General features: G+C 33.1%; 1 protein-coding gene across 4 annotated transcripts; it reads left to right on the forward strand.

Moving 5' to 3' along the window:
• The first annotated feature begins 107 nt into the window (after window positions 1–107).
• Sbf (SET domain binding factor) lies at window positions 108–24,289 on the forward strand. Of its 4 annotated transcripts, none has more exons than XM_066390354.1 (42): window positions 108–540; window positions 3,451–3,524; window positions 3,713–3,868; window positions 3,936–4,067; window positions 5,213–5,337; window positions 5,398–5,571; window positions 5,628–5,790; window positions 5,850–6,094; window positions 6,818–6,900; window positions 6,957–7,114; window positions 7,170–7,259; window positions 7,316–7,437; window positions 7,767–7,781; window positions 9,926–10,034; window positions 10,088–10,247; window positions 10,306–10,517; window positions 10,570–10,739; window positions 10,800–10,988; window positions 11,349–11,467; window positions 12,324–12,414; window positions 12,484–12,597; window positions 12,654–12,766; window positions 12,823–12,940; window positions 12,996–13,126; window positions 13,181–13,335; window positions 13,816–14,009; window positions 14,067–14,165; window positions 14,558–14,706; window positions 14,766–14,892; window positions 15,135–15,275; window positions 15,331–15,507; window positions 15,563–15,754; window positions 15,810–16,055; window positions 16,122–16,414; window positions 19,144–19,307; window positions 19,363–19,505; window positions 19,560–19,707; window positions 19,758–19,842; window positions 19,895–20,019; window positions 20,463–20,820; window positions 20,882–20,964; window positions 21,023–24,289. In XM_066390354.1, exons 1-42 carry the CDS (start codon window positions 486–488, stop codon window positions 21,113–21,115), a joined length of 6,090 nt encoding a protein of 2,029 aa, XP_066246451.1. In that variant the 5' UTR covers window positions 108–485; the 3' UTR covers window positions 21,116–24,289. The 4 variants fall into 4 exon arrangements, with proteins under 4 accessions (XP_066246451.1, XP_066246452.1, XP_066246453.1 ...); XM_066390355.1 differs by having other exon boundaries at window positions 6,818–6,891; XM_066390356.1 differs by lacking the exon at window positions 7,767–7,781 and having other exon boundaries at window positions 6,818–6,891.
• Window positions 24,290–24,939: the final 650 nt, after the last annotated feature.

The raw sequence follows: 24,939 nt of genomic DNA on the forward strand, positions 1-24,939 counted from the left end.
TTATTCGCTAGAAAACCGCTAGGTGGCGACTCTAATGGTTGACAGACTATGCGGCGTTATCTGTCACCTCTCACCTTTCAGTATCGGTGTCTCTGCCCTCTAACCGGAACTTGGTAGTTCAGCAGCCGAATTCTCCCGAAGGCGTTCCCGTCGAAAAAATTAGGAAAGTTGTTGGTTGTTGTTTGCTGTGTATTTATAAAATAAATGTCGTTAAAGATTGTTTAGAAAATTCAAAATAATTTTAGGGTGTGGCGAGTAGAATAAACTACATAATCAATGTCGAACTGCGTTAACTATTAGCTAAAAAATTTAATTCACAGTTGGTTAGTTTTTTTTATCCAGGACATAGTAGAATTTCCTGTAAACATTGAAGCCCTGCAGCATTTTATGACTAATCCAGTTATTTAAAAAAAATTGCTAATAGTTTGTTGAAGATGAATGTAAAAGAAGTTTCTACTGTACCAAGTAGTGATTACAAATAGAAGATGTCAAGGCTCGCTGATTATTTTGTTATTGTTGGATATGATCATGAAAAAGAAAGTAAGTAGATCCACTATTTGTGTAATTCTGTGATGAATTTATAATATATGCCCTTTAGACCATGTCTGATGAGGAAAAGTAATTGGATACAATATACATCTCTTTAATACATTATTTTTATGTAAAACCTTGAGGACAAGGAACATTATATTTATCTAAGCCATATAGGGTGTCTCTAATGCCTTGTTATTTCATTGCTATGTATGAAACAATAAGAGATAAAGTTTTTTAAATTTAAAAACAGTTGCCATTTTTGGAACCTAAAAAATATAAAATTGCTTAAAAACTATTAATTTTATTTATAAAACTTCAAATCTAATCAAAAAGTTATCTGTACAAGACATTTTAAATTCTTTTCTTTTTACAAAAGGATTATATCACTTTCAAAATAGTGATTAAACATCAAATAGACTGGTAAGACTACACCTTTTTTTTAAATCAGGACACTCATTTTTTTGCCTTTAAAGTGAAGCTTATTCGATTTGCAATACAGCCATGTATCACAAGTGTATGATTTACTATTGATAAACCATACTTCTTAAATAATTAATTAATCTTTAAGAATGCTTTTTGTGACATTCTTAAAACTCCTTTCCTTACACTTTTTTTTGAAAAACTTTGCCATTATTAATAAGTATACTGTAAAATCAAAATCATATTTTAATTGTAAATGAGTTTTGATGCAATTTAATTCCATGCAATACCTACTGAATATATTTAATTTGTCTTCACCATCCACTGATTTAGCTGAAAAAATTCTTTTTTGGGGTTTATAAAAAAATACATACTTTCACAGATTTTTTTTAGTCACAAAAAATATTTCCATTTGGAATGCTTTTGAGATACATGTGTGGTTGCAATTTCTTTAGCATGTCTACCTTCTTTCCTTTAGTAAAATGAATTTTTATCTTAAAAGTCATAAACTTATCAAAAAAGAAATTCACATTAAGTACTTTTTAAGCAACGACTTTCGTAGATATTAACAATGTCATCTACTATAAGTGCAGTATCATCAGAGCATGGCAATATATATTCCTGTTTAGTATATAAATATATATGTTTTTTGTCCCGTAAGCCTTGATTGCATATGTAATCATAACAATATACATTATAAGGGAAGCAATCCCTAATGGAAGTTTCATTCGGAAGAAAAAGAGAAGGAAAGTGTGTTATCAATTCATACTTCTAGTTTTTTGTTTTCCAAAATATTTTTGATAATACGAAATAGGTATTTTGGTATTTGAAATTTATAGAATTTGTAAAGTAAACCAGTACCAGACGTAAAATACTCTATTAATATTCTTAAATAAACTTGCTAATCTACAGCAAATTTTGCATTTTCTTCAATATCCCATGAACTATTCAGCGCGGCAGTATTTGGCAAATTTAATTTTGTTTATATTTGAAACAGCAGGTTATGGTCTTCAATTCATGTTACATGTGATCTCCTTCATAAGAAATTTATTGTCTTAGCCACAGATACTATAAATTATGTTTCATTTTAAATTAAAATAAAACTACTGCAAATTTTCAAAAAAGAGGACATTTAGTAACATTTAAGAAATACCGCCAACCCACACATTGGCATAAAAAAAAGAGGACATATCCCAGAAAAAGTAGATATCTGGTTATTCTAAGCCAAATTGGTCATTTTTTGCATAATGTTGATTTATTAAAAATATATGTAGTACAACGCTTGATCAAGTCCTCATATGAGGGGCTCAGTCCTCATAGAAACACTGATCTAAATACCTACATGAGTTATATGAAATAAAAAAAAGATAATTTCAAAAAAGGCAAATGACAAAGTAGCCTTTGGATCTATTGGTATTTTTACTACCGAGACAGAGGTTTCATTTTCCTAACTTATAGAATAATCAAATGTAAGGGAATGTTAAAAATATTCCTAGTTTTTATGCACAAATTGAGCAACAATTATAAAAACACTAACACATGATAATTAAGTAATGTCTGGATTCTGTAATTACACTTCACATCAAAGTTGACACTAAAATTACCTCAGTTTCAAAGTCTGCGTATTTCTGTAACTGTAGCACAAATTTCGAGGCTAAATTATAGTATTAGCAAAAGAAATTAGAAAGGAAACTCGCATAAACAAATGTGCGAAAACAATTACAGAATTACCATAAATGTGACCGAAAAGGTTGGGCCACTTTTATGCAGGCACGTTCGGGTGTTATCCCTGTGATTCATTAATGCCATATGCCATTGTACTATGATTTACAAAATGGATTGTTGCTTATTTAAAGTAATGTTTCCTATTACTGCTTTATCTCTTGTGAATGCTAATTCGACATTGATAGAAAACGAATGTTTTAAAAATACGTAAACAAATATTCCAATTTTTGGCGTTTTAATAAATGAAATAAATTTCATGGCTTTTATTAAAGTAGGAACTATTTGTATAGTATTTTAAATATGATTGGATATACCAAAGACGAACAAAGTACCTTCATTTGGCACTTAATGCGCTTCCGGTTAACAACTTAACTGAGAATATAACTTACAGTTTCCTACAGTTGCTGTCTACTACATGGAAGGCAAATATTATTTGATAATCCCAAAGAATGCTATGCTAGCATTACAATTGTCATTTTATAATATTAGATCATGGGTACATTAGTTTAGTCTTAGTATGAGTAACGTATATTGACTCTTCTTAAGCTGCTTTATTTTATTGCTTTCAAACCATGATTAATTACATTCGTATTAGATTTTGTTTATACATTCTACTTATAACATTGATAAAGCTGTAGACATAATAAATATTTTGTTTTAATTAACAGACCTGGTACCTTTATTAATAGATTTCGTTCAATAAGAAATTGGTTTCATTTATGTGAAAAAAAAAAACTAGATAACATTGTAATGCTAATTAATACATTTCAGGAAGTGGTGCCATCCTTCAGAGATTCCCTGAAAAAGATTGGCAAGACACACCTTTCATTGATGGCATTGAATGGGTGGGTTAATTTACCATGTATTAGAGATTATCTAAAATAAATGGTATCTTTGGTGTGCTGATCTTTATGCTTAACTACTATTTTCTGATAAGATTCAGAGTATTCTTCTAACTTTGCCAAAAAATGGCATATTGATCAACATGCGAACGATTCTTTCTTCACTTAATTTTAATTCTCTCTACCTATAGTTTTGTCAGCCTCAAGGATGGACCCTTTCAACTGAGAGGCAGGAACCACGTTTCTTTGTATCTGTACTTACCGACGTAGATGCAAACCGTCATTACTGTGCTTGTCTTTGTTTCAACGAAACTGTCGCCATTACCCCTAGTAAACCTGTAGATGAGGTAAACACTATGTACATACTTAAAGAATGTTTGGCAATACACAATTTTGTATAATTAATTGCCATAGGAAGAGGATCCAGTAGATGGAGAAACCACCCCCTTAAAACCTATTATCCCATCAATATCGCACAGCAGCATAATGTACGCCCCAAAATGTTTAGTTTTAGTCTCTCGGTTGGATTATATTGAAACTTTTCGAGTAAGTAATAGTGTGCTTGCGTCGACTGTACAATGTGTCCCAAATTCTACTTATAATTTGGATAAGAGATACATATTTGGTTAAATTATAGTATAGTGACAGTAAGATGTAGAAAGTTCTCTTGTTAGTTGCGTTAAACAAAATTCACGTATGAAGTCTATACCCAATGTTTGATAAGAGGATCCCCATCCCAATATTTCGCCTCCATAATATTTAAAAGATATTTTTTAATGCTGTAAATACCGCTTTGCAGTTGGTAATTTCCCTTGTCGACTAGAAAGCAATTTTTTGTTGCTTTTTCATTTGATGATCCTGCTATACAACTTTAGTCCGTTCGTCCTATAATTTGATAAAATTGAAGACAAAATAAAAAATCGCTAAGTGTATATTGAAGTATAAAGAAAATTTAATACTGCTATTATATATTAACTTGAAGTAGATGCATATGCATTGAATCACGTTTCTGAAATTTGAATATGTGCACTGTACTGCATTCTACAACCCTCGCATTTCATTTTATTGCTTCAATTGGAATATTAAGGGAGGTATTGGATTACTTCATACTGTTGGCACGCCCTGTATACAAGCTACTTCATTGAAAAATTAATAACAAATGTAATGGGGATCTAACTAACAAATGCACAATAAAGATTTTTCTATCAACCACTATTTTTCAAATATCTCACGTATGTTTTGTCAATGTGCCATAAAGTATAAAAATCATTGCTAACCTATTTCGGAAACGATTATCTAGATCAAATTGATCACATCAGCTAATATTCAACCGATCAAAATGTTCCCAGTTGGTAACTAGCCATTCAATTTGGCTGAAAATCGGCTGAGAGGGATCAATTTAATCTAGATTTGCTTGTTCGAAAATTCCAATAGTTTTCTATAATCGATCAAAGAGATTACCAGAAAATTCATTCAGTATAAATACACAACTCTACTTTATGAATTTTTGAGAACGAATTTTTTTTCTAGAGCACAGCGTGCAATTTAACAATGGCCTTAGACTTACTTAATTTAACCAACTCTGTCTAACTAAATGTTTTCTAATTTCCTTTATTGAAAGTTGAATTTGGAACTCGTCTTGTACAAACATTACAATATTAATAGAAATATAGTAATAATGATTATTTTAGAATTGTCTTGGTATAATATACTGTGTTTACATAGAGAACATGCCAGTTCCCCTGGAAACTTTAGTAGGTAATATTTTGGGTTGCATACAAGTGCCTCCACCTGGAGGGCCGCAAGTCAGGTTTAGGTTTGTTGATTCATAGATATTGTGCCCAATTTATGAATATTCACTGTAAATTGCTTATAGTATTGGAGCCGGAGACAGACAAGCCCTTCAGCCACCTTTATCCCCTTCTCTTCCTGTTACTTATACATCAGTGAATTTACTCTTCCAACAACTCGGTATTCGCAATGTCCTCACTCTATTTTGTGCCATAATGACGGAACATAAAATACTCTTCCATTCGAAAAGCTACAATAGGTACTTTCATGCAAGTGATAATGTTTCATTAAAAAGTAAGGTACCCTTTGCAACAGGTTGACTGAAGCCTGTAGAGCTTTGACAGCACTAATGTATCCATTTCGGTATACTCACGTATATATACCGCTACTCCCAGCCCCTTTGGTAGAAGTGTTGTCCACTCCTACTCCATTTATAATGGGGGTACATTCTTCATTGCGAGTTGAAGTTGCGGAACAGGTACATTAATTAAAATGCCGAAAAGAATGTCTTTAGACGATTTGTGATTATAATTTCAGATGGATGTTATAGTTGCCGATTTAGATGGGGGTTCAATTCTCATTCCTGATGGCATCTCAGTGCCTCTTCTTTCAGAACCTCTTTTTAGCCAGACTCAGGAGGCCTTAAGTTTAATTTTACAGCCAGAATTGAGTTGTGCGGACCATGCATTCCCACCTTTGGCATTGCGCGCTCCGCAACCCATTATGTTGGATAAAGAAATTCGTGCTGTGTTTATGAGAACTTTTGCCCAATTATTGCAAGGGTAAGTAGTAAGAGTGAAAGCAAACTTTCCAGTCCTAACGGTTCATGTGATATGTGAAAGTTAAATTATGTATTAATGTGGTTGATTGGTATTGCCAGCATTACAAATTGATATTTGAAATGACCTATGACCTTCATTAAATTAATTCCATTACTCCATAAATATGGAATTTGTATAGGAGAGGACTTTCCCATTTTCTTTGACAATGGTATGGATTTTTAGGTCCTAATGAGAATTAAGCATTCGGATAAGTCATACTGAAAACCATTTCCATTCCATTTCTCAGTAAGGGGTTATTATTGTTATTAAACTAGGTATGAACCATCCTTCGCAATAAATATAATGTAAAATAATCCTGCTTAGTACAAAACCACAATATCAAGAAATATGACAATGTCACGTACATATGTATGGTATTTTTTTAAATTCAACTCCTCACAGCCAGCATTTTAGGTTTTTTGTTCAAAATGCTATATAGTTAGATTTCTGCAATGAGACGTTGAAAATCTGGAATTTTACTAGAATGGACATAGCCAATCAATCACAATAGGAATGAAGGGAGTATACTCATACATGTGTTTTACTAATACAAAGTAACAGCATCCTTCATGATCACTTCATACCGATCGTCATTGATGCGTTTAGCCATTTTTAAGATATTTAACTATTCTGTAACATTTTACTAAATCACCTAAATCAAATAATCTTGCATATTTTTTCTAGATATCGTAGTTGTTTAACGCTAATTCGGATCCACCCAAAACCGGTGATAACTTTCCACAAAGCCGCGTTTTTAGGTAATTTTAGTAATTTTTAAACATGTATTTTTACTCAAAATCTATTAATATGTTGTAACTTTTAGGTGAAAGAAATTTACGAGACTGTGATTTTACGACGAGAGTGTTAGACTGCATGTTCTTTACTAGTTTTGTATCGGAAAGGGGACCACCATGGAGACCCTGTGATGTTTGGGATGAGCTTTATAGTAATTTAAATGATTTGTTTAAGAAAGAACGACAGGTAGTAACTTTCATCTTTAAAGCGAAATTTATTCCTTATTATTGACTTTCTTTAGGATCCCAGGTTAGTTTTAGTCCACATTCAGGAGCTCGCAACCCAGCTGTATACCAATGAGATTCCAAATCCGCAATCATATGCCCAAAAGGTATAGCAAAATCTGTAATATTTTAATTTTTGCTGAAATATACTTAAACTATTTAGATCCCAGTGCCACCTGAAGGCGCATTTGCTCGCATTCATCAGCCAGCTTTGCCGCGTATTAATGTTGATCTTGTGCAGGCAATCATCAATGAGGGCATGTCCAAGAACGATCTGAAAACCAGGTATGTTTTTATTCGCTTTCTTCGTACTGATATAATTGGATTCTAATATTTTGGAGATGCGTTTTTTCATATACAGGGTTCACATAAAGTTTATTATTAATATTTTTTCTGCATTGATTAAAAAAGCATACAGGTGATTTTTTACACATTTTGTTACATGTTACCATCAGGGTATATGCATAATAATTGAGATAACTAACCTGAACTTTTAAATTTTATATATTCTGGATTTTATGTACACCCTGTATAAATATCAAAGACTTAATACGTACTAAAATAAAGGTGTTTTAATATAATTGAACACGTTGTTGTTTTTTATTAATTTCTAGTGATGATCTTAACTGGTAAGTTTGTTGTGCATTTGTAGACAAATTAGCACTGTGCATCTGCTTTATGTTGTTCACTACTCATTATTTAACCCTTAAGCGGTTGTGCGGGATCTAGCCAGTGTTCGCTTCAAAAAAGAAAGAACGCATTACCAGTAGGTATCTTCCTGTTTATTCGCTTTTTTTTACGCCAAATAATTATCAGTCATTTAGCTTTAAAAGAACAGGTTACGATTTTTCCTTGGCCAACAAAAACGTTCTAACACTACTCGAGGCATAAGTTAAGAAACACCTCCCTAGAACACTCTACTATTCGTTTATTTTTTTATGAGAATCATGCACATTTGTAAAATATACGTTTACGTCTGATGTTTGGTGCTTTTTGTAATGTTTTCTTGTTGTATATAGAAATAAATATCCTATTTTAATTACATATTAATTTTAATATATTAAACCATCTTATAGATAAATGAGTACTCATTATATTGTATTCTTGCACATAACCAATTTACTTTAACATTTTATGGTTGTTTTAAGGTTGTTCATAACATCCCACTCGACTGAGAATATGTTTTGAAAAACCGCAAGCCCGTTTAAGGTTAAACGGAATTTTCAAATAATGATTCGCTATGTCTTTTTAACATTTCGTTTATGCAGAGTTCATAGTTTTAAACGAAGATAACCTGAATTTTGATGAAGAATTGCCAATGTAAATAGGTGCAAAGTTTTAAAGTTATCGAAAATGGTTTGTATTGACCATATATTCTTACAGCAAAAATATAATTCAATTCAATTTCAATACAAAATTTTTAATCTCCTATTTTTTCTTACCTGATAATTGTTTTTAAGTTATTTGCCAGAAGGTTTTAACTTGTTTTAGCATAATTTTCTGTGAGTATGCAGTTTTTAAAATTTTTACTAATAATAAAATTATTAGTAAAACTAATAAAATTTTACTGAGCTCTTTTAAATTTACAACAGATAATAGCCCAAAATGAACTCAACTAAGCATGTTCCTGCAGTTTAGCTAGAAGAATTTTAAACAACCTTAGAGAATTATTTTACTTTTATCTCTCACTTTCTCTCTACTCTTCTCTATCAGTATTCTCTAAAGGACGGGAAGAGTATCCATTAATAATATCAAAATAAGTGACATACATAACAGTAATATTTGACATTTGCACAGAGAAAGTGACCAATTTCAAATTTTAGGAGCAATTGCTCGCATTATTTCAAAATAGAAATTTCCAATTAATCAATTATCCTTGGCAGCATCGTTACAAGTATATAGAGTGTTCAAATTTGATTTATATACTGCTGGTTTTCATAAAAACATTTTTTTTCAATTTCATTTATTCACAATTTATTAAGCAACAGTTCTCTCATTTTGTTTTTAAATATGCTATTTCGGTTATTTCAAGATATCCGTACTAACACAGCAGTCTATAAAACTTATTCCATGTAACCGACTTCGTAACTCTTATAGTTTCTAAAATAACAATACATGTAAGCCAAATTTTGAATGCATTGCAGACATCAATTTTTCTTCTTTGTCTTTGAAAATCGTGTCGACATTCAGCGCTTTTTTCTAAAATCTAACAATAAAAGTAGAATGCGTAAATGAGACGATAAATTCTATAAGGTGTCAAATTATAATTCTATTTGCCTTGCCCTGCTATTGTAAAAGATTTTTATTATACTACTGAAATATTGAAACTGAATAGAACAAGTTGTGTATATGATATAGTATTTTTTTCATATGAAAGCATATTTAGTCACATTATTTTTGAAAAAAAAAAATCAAATCTTGCGTCAATATTTGACATAGTGAGGATAGAAATTCCGTCAAGTACTAAATATGGTATTTGTTATATTTTTAATCTCATTTTTATATCAAATTTGACAGCTCTCATTGCCCGTGGCTTATACAGGGGGACAACAATCTATTTCTATGATACCACTTGATTTTTAATAAATTGGAATAACATATACACAACCTATTTTACTTAATTTCAAAGGTCAATGGGTCTTAAATGAATGAAATTTTTTTTATTTCATTTAATTTTAATTAATATTTATGTAAAAAACATCTACCTCGCTTGTCTAAAATTATATCACTAAATATGGCTTTGCTTTAAAAAATGTGCTTTTTTTTGGCAAAGGCTATCATCGTTGAGACCAATTCAACCCAGAATAGTCCCGATGGGACCTCACATATCAAATCTTCGAGACAATAGGAATATTGTTAGCAATTCAGCTAGGCGTTTAGAGGTAACGTTTACCAATATTAGCACATCGTGGTATTTATAAATTAGACTTTTTAGGTTCTTAGGAATTGCGTCAACTGCATATTTGAAAACAAAATTTCGGATGCCCGTAAAACGTTTCCAGCAGTATTGAGAGCGTTACAGTCCAAGCAGGCCCGGCTTGCCTTGTGCAACGAATTATCGCAGCAAGTTAGTGGTACCAAGGCTATGTTGGAAGGTAAATACTCATCTTAAGTAAAAAATATTTACAAACATTTTGAAAAACTTCAATTTAGATCAGCAATTTGATTTGGTGGTGCGTTTGATGAACTGCGCATTACAAGACGACAGTTCTATGGACGAATACGGCGTCGCGTACGCTTTGTTACCTTTGGCTACCATTTTTTGTAGAAAACTCTGTACTGGGATTATTCAATTCGCCTATACCTGTATACAAGAACATATAGTTTGGCAAAATCAGCAATTTTGGGAGGCAGCCTTTTATCAGGTAGGTTATCAATAGAAAATTGTAAACCTAAACGTGTAACTTTCTCGTTTAGGATGTCCAAAAAGAGTTGCGAGCACTTTACGCTTCTAGAGTGGAGAGTCTGCTTCCTAATGATAGGTTGAGTCCCCTGTCTCCTAGAGATAAGGAGCTCAATTGGCATAGAAGGTCTGTTTTGAGGCTACAAGAAGCATCCGCTTTGGAAATTGCAGCAGAGCAAATGAGGTTATTCCACATTTTGACATATACATATCTTTTTAAAATTAACTTTTTATTTATGCTTAGAATATGGAATTCTATAGATCCAGAAAAACAGAAAGAGCTGATCACTTGCGAGGAGAACACCATGTATAGTCAGGCAATCCATTACGCTAATCGAATGGTTTATCTCCTCATTCCTCTAGATGTAGGTAACAAAACGCACAAGCAGGAAACTTATGACGATGAAAGAGCCAGCAATAGTATTGCAAATAGGTAAGTAAACACATGTTTTTTTCCTATTTAAATTGGACACTCTTAGTTCTTAACTATTTTTTTAGTGTATGATATATAGCTATACCGGTTGAGTTTATATTTAAGATATTTAGAGAGTCGGACAAATGCATGTGTTAAATAAATTATTGATCTGGTGCAATTTTGGTGTAAATTTAGTCAAAATTAAAAAAAATCAGACTTGTATTTATAAAAACAATTTTTTTGGCTTATTTATTTGTTAGTGATTCTCACATATTGTGAAATGCGGGATTCTATTTCCGTGAGTCACTCTAATGTTCAACTTGTTAACTATATTAAAAAAAAATTACTGCATTTACATTGTTCTAGTGTTCTTTACAGTGTGGCCGAAAGTGATAGTGCCGATGCAGAATCCGGTTTTGAAGATCAGGATCCTACTGAAACCGGCAGCACGGTTATTCGAATTGTTTCGAGGTTCATTGATAAGGTTTGCAATGAGGGTAAGTCAATATAATGCTTTTTATAGGGTATGGTAGATTTGATCAATAATTTGACAATGTATCATTTTTAAATGAGGGTGCAATTGATATCTTCGAAACAACTGTAGACACAATTTCGATTAAATTACGTCACGGTTACACCTTTACAACGTTGGCAAATTTTAAATAGCTTTCGAAACATATATACAAAATAACTAACCTGAATATTAGCAAGATATGAAACTTACTCTAAGCTAGAATTTGTTTGATAATGGGTTTTTAAGGGATAAAACGTAATCACGTAATACACTGTTGAATTAGGAAAAAAGCACTATTTCAAATTGTGAAATAAAATTTCTAAGCCCATATTTTAAAAAATCGTTAAACTTAGGGGTAACTTAACTTTAAGTGTAGTTAAAAATTACTTGATGGGAACAGCTAGAAACGGTTTCTTAGATAGTGGTTAAATTACGACATTAAACACTTTATCACAACAAATACGTTGTGTATATCAAATTTCAGCTGTCCTTCGTTTTTCCGAAGTGTACTACAATATTTCCTTTTCTTCATAGTGGATTTTTCGTTACATTTTCTCTAATTATTATTAATCAATAATTGTGTAAAATACGACCAGGCCGTAGATAATAACAATAACCTGAACTAATGCAGATGGTAATGAGGTTTTACAAGCTGCTTGTGGTGTATCGCCCTTGGAACTACTTATGAAATAAACCCTGCTTAGTCACCAGTTTAAATTATGAAAATTATCACCGCATTTGACAAGTTACACCATTTGTTAAATTCTCTCCTATTAAAAAAAGAAATAGACCTCAGATGTGTATGCAAGAGATTATGTAACTTTAATAATTATATTTAGGTGGAGTTACAAGGGATCACATAAGAAATCTGCACCAAATGATACCAGGAGTAGTGCACATGCATATTGAAACCTTAGAAGGAGTTTACAGGTACATATTCATTCTAAAACTACCAAAATTTAGTAGCTTATTTTTATTACTAATTAACTAATTATTTAGAGAATCAAAGAGACGTCCACCTATACAAAAACCGAAAATTCTTACACCAAACTTGCTATTGGGCGAAGAGCTTATAATGGAAGGTTTGCGAGTTTATCTACTTCCAGACGGGAGGTATTTTGTTAACCTAATCGTTTATATTATTAAATAACTCCTGGTTTTTGTCATAGAGAGGAAAGCATTCCAGGACTTTTAGGCGTACCACCGTTATTGCCCGCAGAAGGTGCTATATTTCTTACTAATTACCGAATCATTTTCAAAGGAACCCCTTGTGATTCTTTTGGTAATATTTTTAGCTTTTTTCTGTAAATTATATTAATTTTGATCGTTTCTCAAAAGCTTGCGAGCAAATCATAGTTCGGTTTTTCCCAGTAACCTCTTTAACCAAAGAAAAAAAGGTTGCCGTTCAGTATTTAGCCCATTTAGATCAGTGGCTCCAGGAAGGTTTGCAATTAAGGTACTTTTGACGTAACCCAACTTGTTTTTGGCTCTATAGCAAGTGATTTGCTTAGGTCTTGCACTTTTCAATTGATGAAATTAGCATTTGATGAGGAAGTGACCGCGGAACATATAGATAATTTACGAAAATTCATCCACAAAAACAGGCATCCGCCCAACTTTTGGCATTATTTCGCATTTGCTGGTAAGTCTTGCCTTTCATCAACTGAAGAAAAAATCAGTATCAAATAAAATGTAGGTCAAGTAACAGTTACTGAAACACCGTTGCATAAAAGCAAGGAGAAAAATGCGACTCTGAAAGGTTTTGCCAAGAAGACTCTTTTAAAAACTGCCAGAAAAGCTGGATTTAAGCCAAAGTCATCCTCAAAGAGGCAAAAGTACGTTTTGCCTAATGTAAGTAATGTTTTTGTGATGCTATAGAATTATAACGGGCAGTATCTTGAAAATTAATAGTAATAAATCAACGTGGAATAGACGAGATCAATATAAAATCTTAATCATACATCATCTTGAAGTTTGCGTTAAACAATTATAAATCCAACTTTAGGGAATTGAAAATTATTTCCAGTCATTTCTCGTGGATTTTCATAGATTTTTTCTTGAAAAATTTTTAGTTGTTTTCTATATAATTCAACCATTATTAATGCGTCATCTAGTACAAGAATAAGAGCTTCTAAAGCTGAATTTATGTTTCGCTAACGTAAGCTGCAAGTGTAAAGTTAAGACTTAACAAGAATACGTATATCAGCTGTTTCGTTAATATTTTTACCTTAAAACAAATTAATGTAAGGCATGACATCTATCACTATTAACGATATATATTATGGCAAATGTTAAAAAAGCTTAAGAAAGGTTAATTTATTGATATATTAGGTAACCCTAAATAATTCAAATAAGTACATGACGTCACCGGGAAGGATGAGTGTACCTTTAGAAGATTTTGGCAAGGAGGATGATATTTTAATGGACGACTTCGAAAATAACCCAATTGTAGCCACACCTACTCCTACAGATGCCAAAACATTGGAACGAATGGTGGAAAGGAGTTACGTACGAGACTGGCAAAGGTATTTTAAGTTTTAAAGTTTTTCTAAAACAGGGTCATTATTTATATTTAAACTTAGGTTGGGGATTTGCAACAACACGTCTCCACTTAACACCAAAGGACCTCAAGATCAATTTAAGTTAACTTCTGTGAATTCAACCTACTCTATGTGTCGAAGGTAAATTATGTGTGATGTATGCAGAATACCTAAGATGTCATGCCTCATCCCCTGTCTAAATGTCCTGTGGACTATCAAGACAATGTTTTATGCACAAGTTAAACTAAAAATAAATTATAACTTTTCTCATGCAGGGCCTTCTACGAAGTCTTGTCCAACCAAACATCTTTTATCTAAAATAAAGTAACACCCAGTATTTTATTTGGGTTTTCCTTCCGTTTTTCTTTGGCCCCCTCGAAGCCCAAGCTTCATATCTCTGGATTTTTACTTTTGGGGTCACCTAATAAACTTTAAAATAACTTATATATTAACGTTTGAAATATGTGCTATATCTGAAAAAAAGGCTTTCTTTTAGTCATTATACTTCATATTTAATATGTGTATTCCGACAGTTATCCCGCTCTCTTGGTAGTACCAAACTCGGTAACAGACGAAAGCATAAGGAGGTTTTGCAGGTGCTCTAGACAAGGACGAATACCTACAATTACCTGGCGACATCCCAGGACAAAAGCTTTGTTATTGAGAGGCGCCGGACATCACGGTAAGTTTTCGGAATTACTTTAATGTATAAATTTGTTGCCTGAAATGTTATTCTTATAGGTAAAAGTGTGATGGGAATGCTAAAAAGTCATCCTACTCCAAATGCTTCGACCGAAACTACTTCGTCGAATGAGCAAGAAAAGTATTTGTCTGCTCTTGTGAATGCTACCCCAGTGTTTTCTCATCGGTAAGTGGAGTCAATTGCTATAATCTTGGCATGAGATTTTAACTAATGTTTTAATTAAGTGCTACACTCCCTTATTTAGATGTCTGGCACATTTTCCAAAAAATGTTAAACACAAAAGGTCTTGCTCAGAATTAGAGAGTAAGTTAATCAACCTCGCATCTCTTAATAACTGAGATTCCAGTAGTGGTGCTCGAAAAACGTATATTCTGTACATTTATAGCTACACATTATTCTCATTTTAGGCCTGGTTGGGCAATGTCGGATAGTTCTTTAAGTATTGACTCACTGTTATTGGCAGCTGAAGACCCATTAGCCTGCGCCACTTTAACTCCAGAAGTTGCTAGACGTTCAAACGCCTTCAACAAAGCTTTCGGTACCTTGGGGTAAGGCTCAACAAGATCAATTTACTCTTACAAGTCAAACCATTTATTTGCTTAGGGTTTTTCCCCGTCATTCTGGTGGTAAAGGTCCGAAGAATTTTGGGAGATGGGGCTCATTAAAAGACCGAAGACAATCTTCCCAAGGGTCACTGGCGCCTACCCAACAAGTTAGAGCCACAATGCGACATTCAACTGATTTGGATGGTGCAGTTGACAGCGTACATACACTTCAAAGGTAATTTGTACATATGAATAGTATTTTCTCAGATTTGCAACTTCAGAAGTTTCAGAGCTGCCCTGTACATATTAGGCGAAAAGGCTCAAATGAAAGGCATTAGGGTGGAGTCGGCCCCTAAAACCGACTTTATTCCAGTGGATTATTATGACGTCAGGCATACTAAAACTTCGTTTAAAAAACTAATGCGCGCCTGCATCCCCAGTTCACAAAATCAGAACGTTGAGCCTGAGCACAGTTTTCATAAGTCAGTTCATAAAAATTAGTAAAACACTTTTAATAATTCATTTTGATCAATATAGGTTGATAGAGGCTTCAGAGTGGTTACAACAAATCCAAAATATCATGCAATTGGCTGGCGCTGTTGTAGATTTGCTAGACTTGCAAGGATCTAGCGTGGCTATATGCCTTGAGGAGGGTTGGGACATCACAGCTCAAGTATCCTCAATAGCGCAACTTTGTCTTGATCCCCATTATCGCACAATCGAGGGATTTAGGGTGCTCGTAGAGAAAGAGTGGATTGGTTTTGGGCATAGGTTCAGTCACAGGTATCTATAATTGTTCTGTATGTTTTCAAGTATTTATTTATTATTATGTTTTGTGATGTGTTGTAGAAGTAACCTTAACGCCAACTCGCAAGCGAGTGGCTTTGCGCCGACTTTCCTTCAATTTTTGGATGTGATTCATCAAATCCAGAAACAGTATCCGCTAGCTTTTGAATTCAACGATTTTTACTTGCGTTTCTTAGCCTATCACTCGGTTTCTTGCCGATTTAGGACGTTTTTATTCGATTGCGAGGCGGAAAGGGTGGAATCCGGGGTCGCTGCTGTTGAGGATAAGAGAGGGTCCTTAACATCTCATCACAAAACCGTGGACACCACGTCCGATGATGAAAATATCTATCCTGGTAAGTAGTATATTGCTAGTTAATTTTATTATACAGTTATATGAGTGGTAATTTCACATTGGAAGGAGGAACGCGTTGTTCGAACATATACTGTGTATTAAAAATCTCATATTTTTTTTCAATTTACGAATAAATACATGTATATACAGGGTGATTCACAACTTATCTATAAAATTTTAGAGGTAGGTGTGTCATGAAAAACCAAATCGATTTTGTAAGAACTTTTTTGGAAAATCTTTAAAAAAATTTCGGAAAAAATTGTTAAAGTTTAACCATTGTATAACTGGACGACTGTAGTGTTCCCGTTTTTCTGCAGAATCCCTTTTAGGTTCATCAACCTTACGTATAATTTATAGTTGGGTCTCCTACGTGTCACTAGTTGGGAGCTGAAGACACGAGTGATCTGACTTAAAGGTACTTTTGTTTCACCCGAAATAAAAGAAGCGAGCTTACATGTGTAAGCAATTTTGGCATCATAATTTGTTACCCTTAAGTCGGATCCCCCATGTCTTCAGCTCCTAACCATTGACACGTGGGAGATCCGACTATAAATTATACAAAAGGTTGATGAACCTAAAAGGGATTCTGCAGAAAATCGTAAATATTGTATTACAGTCGTCCAGTTATACAATGATTAAACTTTAACAATTTTTTCCGCAGAAATTATAAATATTTTCCAAAAAATTTTCTTACAAAATCGACTTAGTTTTTCGTGACACACCTATCCCTAAAATTTCATAGATAAGTAGTGAATCACTTTGTATATGTCATTACAGGGCGCCTAAATTCTCAAATTAATATAGTTTTTTCGAAATAATTGCTAAACGCTTTTCTCAATTTTCACTAATTTTGGAACTATGAGTTACTACATAAAATGGCGTGATTTGACGTGAACTGTTTTTTTTTTAATGCATGGCAATATTCAAAATGGCGCGTGGTCATAAATAAGAGTTTGTATTTTTGTTACCCCCTGCATGAATGACTTAATTTTTTCTCTGCCATAAGCTGACTTTATTTTAAAACTTTTTTGTTTCTTGTAAGATTTTTGCCAGGCATACAGTTTTTCTACAAAAAAAATATTTACGATACAATACAAATACCTTGTAATTCATCATTGTTGTTTAGTTGGAACAAAACCATGAAAAAAATTTAATTCCAAATAACTACCAACTTAGTTTAATTCTTATAACAAATGTTCAAAATATTTCCTGAATGCACAAATAAATTCGTTTCAAAAAATTAATCTGTACTTTGGGCATCGCGTCGAACTTAATTTTAAAATAATCTGCAGGGTTGAAAAAATTAATATTACATAATTCCTGAATAAAAATTCTTAAAACAGTTAGTGTTCCGAATTAATTTGAACCTCAAGCAGAGGCATACACAGTTGAGATCTGAACCACAAAAAAACAATATTCATTCCTGAAAAAGCTCTTAAAAATTTTCGAAGCGAATCAAATTGCGATATCATTCTTTGGCCATGTCCAAAGATGGTCCTAATTTCCTTTCAAAAGAGTCAAAATTGTAAATAATTTCGATATTCAACTAACATTCTAATTACATCGATTTTATTGACCTGACAAAACTTACCTGTGAACCACATGAAACAACAATCAGAACTCACCCCCCGAGAATCAAAAAGGTGAGTCAGAATCACGTCAGCTACATCTACTTTCACTCACTAAGCTATGAATATACTAATTATTTACCTAACGAGTCTTTAGAACAGAAGGAAACCCGATTATCCCGATTATCAGTGCAGCACACATTACGGACGTCTTGCTCATCGCCGCGCTAACATTCGACTGAATCATCTTCGAAGTGATATCGGTACAACCTGCCTTTTGTAAAGGTACAGCTGATCGGTCTGACGATACATGCGATGTTTCAAGATTTAGTAAAATAGAAGAAAAGTTGCGAATTTAAAACATTTTCCTTATGTAAACGTAACCCGACGCAATAAAAAAATACATTTCCTATTACAAAGAGAACTTAATCAAAATTGAAGTCTGAGGTTTTTCGAGAACAATACTAATTTAGAATTTCATATAATATTAAATATGTCATGTTCATAATTAATATACATTTGTATATAATAAAGATAAAGCCACTATCATCCTTAACATTTTGTCTCGGTCTGTTAAAAATCTAACAACTTCAAGAACTGAATAGTATATAATACGTAAACTTATAAATTTAATTATCTTATGAACAATAGCCATAATTATCGTGTTACGACGTTACAGTAGCAACTCTTCCTTCATCAAATTGTCCAGAACAAGTAATCTTTATTACTATGTGACCTTTGTAAGAAATTAATTAAATTGTATAACCAAAAGACGTTTTATAAAGAGATTGCTCCCATGCATTCCCGAGATGTCAGTGTTCCCAGTTTGAAAAATGGCAAAAAAGTATACCTCTCTTGTAAATTAAGGATAAATCCTATTATTAATATATATGATTATAATTTTTTTTCTATTTGTTGTTTAATAAAATTGTTTCCAAACAGGGTAAATAAAACATACTATTATATTTTTTTATTTTAATGAGATATCTTCTTTTTCTAATGTCTTAATAAGCAATAATCATAACCATCATGTGACGATCCTGCAGGAGAAACTTACATTCACCAAATTATCCAGAATTTGCAATTTTTATTAATGGCACGTTTTTGACTTATGCAGGCAACTATTTATTTATTTCTAAATTGATAATTCACTTATTGTTAGGTGGGAGATTATGCGGGACATATCAAGGCAGTAATCTGGGACAAAGCGTTTTCGACTACATCGAGAAACAGCACGCCAGAAACCCTTTATTTTTCAATTTTCTATATACGCCCGATTTCGAGCACCCGGTATTAAGGCCACAAAGCCATTTGCCTTGTCTTGAGGTAAACTTTCAATTCCCTTAGACCTAATTTGGTTTTTAACATGCAACTTACCCAGATTTGGAATTATTATTTGGATGAGAATCTCCACAATGGCCCCAGTTATGATCCCGAAATCATTCAAATGGATACCCAACAGGAAGAAGAGGCTGAAGCCGCTGATGGCTCAAATAAATCATCTAGAAAAGTTGTGGCACTTGGGTAAATATTTAGGTGAATATTATAAAAGATTTTGACGTATGTTTTTTTTGTTAGATATGATTGCATCGATAAAGTGGTCCCAGACGCCTTCAGTCATCTTCTGGAAGATATACATAAATTAGAAATGGAATTAGGGCATTTGCCGCAAAAGTGGAAAGTCTTGTGGGACAAACTGGATATACCATTGACAGATTCACTTACTGTATGTTTTCCTTCGTTTTAAAAATCAAAGTTAACCTCAGATCATTGTAGCGCCATGCCTCATTTAGCGCCGCTTTAGTGCGATCCCACGGCAGACTAGTTCATAAACGTTCCACTTTAGAAATTTTAATGCGAGGTAAGATTTCCCGGAAAAAATGTAGCCATATATTAAATATGTATGTGCTTAGGCAAAATGGCGGGAGCCGCTGAAGCATCGCTCATGTACTCACATCCTCACCGATTTGAGAAACACAACTACACGACCCCCACACACTGTGACGCTTGCTCAACTCTCTTATGGGGGCCTGTGAAAGTAAGTTTTCCAAACAATATCAGTAATTTACGTCCTTAGCTAAATGTAAACACTGACAAACTAATAATATTCCAATTATATCCAATTATTATGACGGTCCAGTAATGATTTAATTAATTGTTTATCTTTTTAGTTAAGAACGAATCCTATCGGTCCTGTCACGGTTAGTTCAAATTATTTTGTATTGTTTATTCACGTAAATGACATTACAATGAAGTCTTCAAGTGAAAATAATGCTGTTTGCTACATAAACTACATTCCAAAAATTTTTCGTCGCCAAATACCAGGTTTTAAATTTTCAGATTTTTAAAAAAATTTATGTCAAGCTTCTTCAGTTTTTGAGCTATCAAGTTGAAATTTTGCGCGTATGTTACTCTTTAGAATATACATAATTACGATTTTCAGTTTGTTGTCAAAAAACTGTTGTCAATATGCAATTTTAGACGGGTATGCGATGCATGGACTGCGGCTACAGTTGTCATGAAAAATGCGCAGAAGGTGTCCCCAACAATTGCACGAAATATAAAGCAATTTCGGATGCTGCAGCGACGCAAACTATGCAGGTTAGCGGCGGCGATAATGGATCTGTTAGTTCAGGAAGTGCTCGTCAAACCTCTAGTCAGCAATACTACGAACAGTTTTCGTCGAACGTAGCGGAAAATCGTACCCATGAGGGGTATCTTTATAAAAGAGGCGCCCTCCTAAAGGGCTGGAAGCAACGCTGGTTTGTGCTGGATTCCATCAAACATCAATTGAGGTACTATGATGCTATGGAAGACTCGCACTGCAAAGGATATATCGGTGAGCTTCCCGCACATAATAATTGCCTTCAAAACCACTAGGAGGTGAATTTTTTTTCTAGATTTGGCAGAAGTAATGTCAGTCAATTCGGCAACTCCCGCTCCAGGACCTCCAAAGAAAACGGATGATAAATCCTTTTTTGATGTAAGCCTGCATAGTTTATGCATTAGGGTCAGTCTAAATTGATAATTTTATGTTTCAGCTCCGTACTAGTCGTCGCACGTACAATTTCTGCGCTGCCGATGCGGCATCTGCGCAAGAATGGATCGAAAAGATTCAAGCTTGTTTGCAATAATAAAACGATAATACTCGAATCAATCCAAAGATATTGTAGGTAGTCACTAAAAGTTTAAGTTACATTTTGCTAGGACAACTCTAATATTTATTTAAATTGGCAGACAAATCAATAATTTATAGTATTGCAGTAACTAATTTTCTTTTGTTCTGTTCTTGTTCCTACGTACTGTTGTCCTTTCAGTTGAATGCCTAAATATTCTATTTTTTTATTTATGTAAATATGTATGTAGCAGTCCTTGTTGAAAACATGTTTCCCATGTTTCCGGCTTTCAAACTCGTCATGAACCTTTTCATTTCGCGTTTGTTTAAGCAGTAATTGAAAACCACAATTAAAGCCAATCATATTTCAAACAAGGAGAAGCACACAAAACGGTAAGGATGGATCTTTAGAGTGGTTCGTACTTTACATATATAAAGTGAGTTTAATTTCTCTATGAATATAAAAACGTCAAACAGTACAAGGCGTCACAAATTAGAACAAAAACGCACACTTTTGAGTTTTTCATATAATTATTGGAAATTAAAAATATGTACTGGCGGAGCGTAAATACATACGTAGTTAAAAAAAATTTACTGGTTTTCGAAAAACATAAATTATCACTAATATGTGTACATTTATCTTGCTATTTACATTCCCCAAGAGGTTTGATATATCATCTATATTCAAAACTACTCCAAATATTATTAGCTTTGGCTGAAATATCACATTAAGGCTGGGGCGTGTCTCTTACGAGAATGCAATTTTTTCCACAGAACAACACTGTTTCAACTCTCCATTTCCACTACTATTCCTCACACTCTCCACCATTTCTATATCCCCTGTCGATATTCCGAAAGTCACTATTTGAGAGCGCCCTTTCCAAATGTTCCGTTGCTTCAACTGACAGTAATGTAGATTTATCTATCGTCTTAGTGATCTCCAACTTTGACGACTTGGCATTTGATGTTAACAACACGCATACTTTACCATGCTTATATCCATAATTTTTTTTGCAAATACGTTCAAATTACAAATCAGGATAGTTATTTCAACTATTTAATCGACATTTCAACCAGTACCTTTTTTGACTTTAGCAACACTGTTTCGCATTCACGAATCTACTCCATATCCATAATGTGATATCCTCCATATTAGAACTTAGGTGCTTCTCCTTGCTAACGGGCGTTGTTTGTGTTCGCCTAACGTGGTTGTTCTGAGTCCCGCATAAATTCTATCCAGCACTTTTGTAGCCGTACAGAAACCTGGCCGTCAGTGCGGTGATCAAAGATACGCAAAAATTGCAATTAATTGACAAGCCGCATATTCTTGAATATAAGTTGGCCACCTTTTCAGCTTCTTCTTCTTCTATATATTTATTTCAAGAATAAACTTGACAATCACGATATTTTCATCTTCATTTTTCTCATAGTTAGCTGTGGTAACCGATGAAAAACGCTGTTAATCAGTAAAGATCTATTATTCGGTTGGTCTTTATAACTAACTAGAATAAACATGCATGACGTTAATTTGGTTATTAACTATACGATATGATTACATGCAGACTAGAACTCTAGAACTTGCTATATTACTATAGATATCAATGGTTATGACCAAACTGCCTAAGTATATATGGACATGCGCTCTTTTGCACCAGCCCTCGTAGGGGCTTTCCAGCGACGGATACCACGATTACCTTTAATATTAGGTGGAACTCGGAATGAGGTGCCATTTAAGATTCGTACGCTAGGATATCATAGTGCTAAGGGGTTAGGATTAGTTTTACGTAGATAATGTCAAAAATTATCCCCACTTATAACAGCACTTATCTTCTTTACAACCCCTTTACTTTCTTCTCCAAAAATGTTTCGGTTTACATTACCAAAATAACAAACACGGAATAGTATATTATACAACGAGCATAAGATGCTACTAGTATGAATAGGAAATGAGAACAAATCATATGAGTGAGAACTGGTAATTTTGTGCCAGTTGTGTACAATACATTTTCTATGACTATAATAATTAGTGAAAAATAACAGGTATTCACTGCATTAAAACTTATCTGAATGAATCCCTTAAAAATGGAAGTATACGGGTCTTTCGATATCAGTTTTAAGTGTGTAACAATGCAATATCCTTACGGTTGTAGAAAAAATTATACAAATACATTTGGTATATTAACATATACCGGATAAGACCTTCATTAAAGATCCTATCATAAGAAGGTTCATGGCATATAGTTTGAATCTAATGTCCAATGAAATGCATATTTAGCACAAATAAAACTCGAAATCGTAACTTTATTCTCATTTGACAATTAGGTTTCAAAAATTTGCAAAAATACATAAAAAGAAGCATTCGTTTGTGATACTAATTGACTGCAAATAAAGATAATCTTGAAGAATAAATGTTAAAACAATCTTTTTTAGCACTTTTACCTATTTTACAGTACATTCATAGTTATTTAATTGCTATGGTTTTAAATTTAGAAGAGATTGCGACAATATGCTTTAAATGCCAAACAATATACCATTATTTCTTCATCTTGGAAAAATCGTTATTACGAGAAGCGTAAGAAGCTATAGTTTTCCGAAAAATAAGTGATTTTTGAGGTATGTTTAGAAGCTGTTTTGACCTATTTGGTAAATTGCAGTCAAATTAGGACTGGAAATATTACTTGTGCCAAGTATCATAGCTGTAACTCTAATAGAACAGAGTTCAATACTGGGTTAATAAATTTAATACGTAAAACTCTATGTTGCTCTTTAGAAAACGCACTGTATAACATCCCCATGATAGACCTGAGGTAATCTTTATTTACATTATTTATAACCTACTTTATTATTAAAACACAAATATAAAAGCAATACAACCGCTGATTTATCTGCTGTCTTAAAAAGATTCAAACCTATACATAAGTTTCACTAAAGAATTTATTAGAGATGTACAGGTGAAAAAAAAATGTTGGCATTAATTTGACTTTTTTTGTAGCCAGATTCTAAATAAATACAGCATTTCCATATATACAGTGCGATCATATTGTTTGTGTTGGTTGTGGCACAAATTACTATTATGTTTATTAAATTATAATTAAGTTTTTGTATTATAGTTAAAAAATTTTATATTTTTTTATGTCAGTTGTATCAAAGCAAACGGAAAAGCTCATAATAAATGTTGTTATGTCCTCTTAAACCTTTCTTTCTTCAGATTCAAAGAAATTGAAATTTCAGGAAATATAGATTCGATCGATGGTCAAACACTATATTAGCAACGTAGGTAGGTACTGTAAAAAAATTGGGGTGGTAAAGGGGGACCGGGCTTCCAAAAAAACACCACCCTTGTAGATTTTCGTATTAGCTTCAGGGGTTTTCTAAGATAAACTCTTATGAGAAATGGAACACTTTAAATTACAAATAAAAATCTGAAAAATTGTAAAGGTTGCAATGAAAGATGTCAAAATATATTCGGAAAGTTTATCTTTGATATATCCTTTTGACGATTTTTTACCATTCCTTACATGAAGGCAGATTAAAATTGAAACATCCTGTACAGACAGGAGTTCAAGACAGTAGAAGTGCAAACAATCAAAATAATCGGTATTTAGATACAACTTGCTTTCTGAATTTAGGTGTATTGGAGTAACCGGGCCTGAGTATCCAGGTTTTCCGAATTCGGTAGTAAAAAAAACATTAAAAATGCCAAAATACAGCCATCAGATCACTTAGCATATCCTAGTTGAAGAGATAAATAATTTCTACACATCCAATCACAAGCTCCCAATTGATGGTGAAAATCGTATATCTTTGTTTTTTCTTATTTCTTAAAGATCTTGCTTTGAACAT

Source organism: Euwallacea similis, chromosome 5 (assembly GCF_039881205.1).
Source record: "Euwallacea similis isolate ESF13 chromosome 5, ESF131.1, whole genome shotgun sequence".
Classification (NCBI taxonomy): Eukaryota; Metazoa; Arthropoda; class Insecta; order Coleoptera; family Curculionidae; genus Euwallacea; species Euwallacea similis.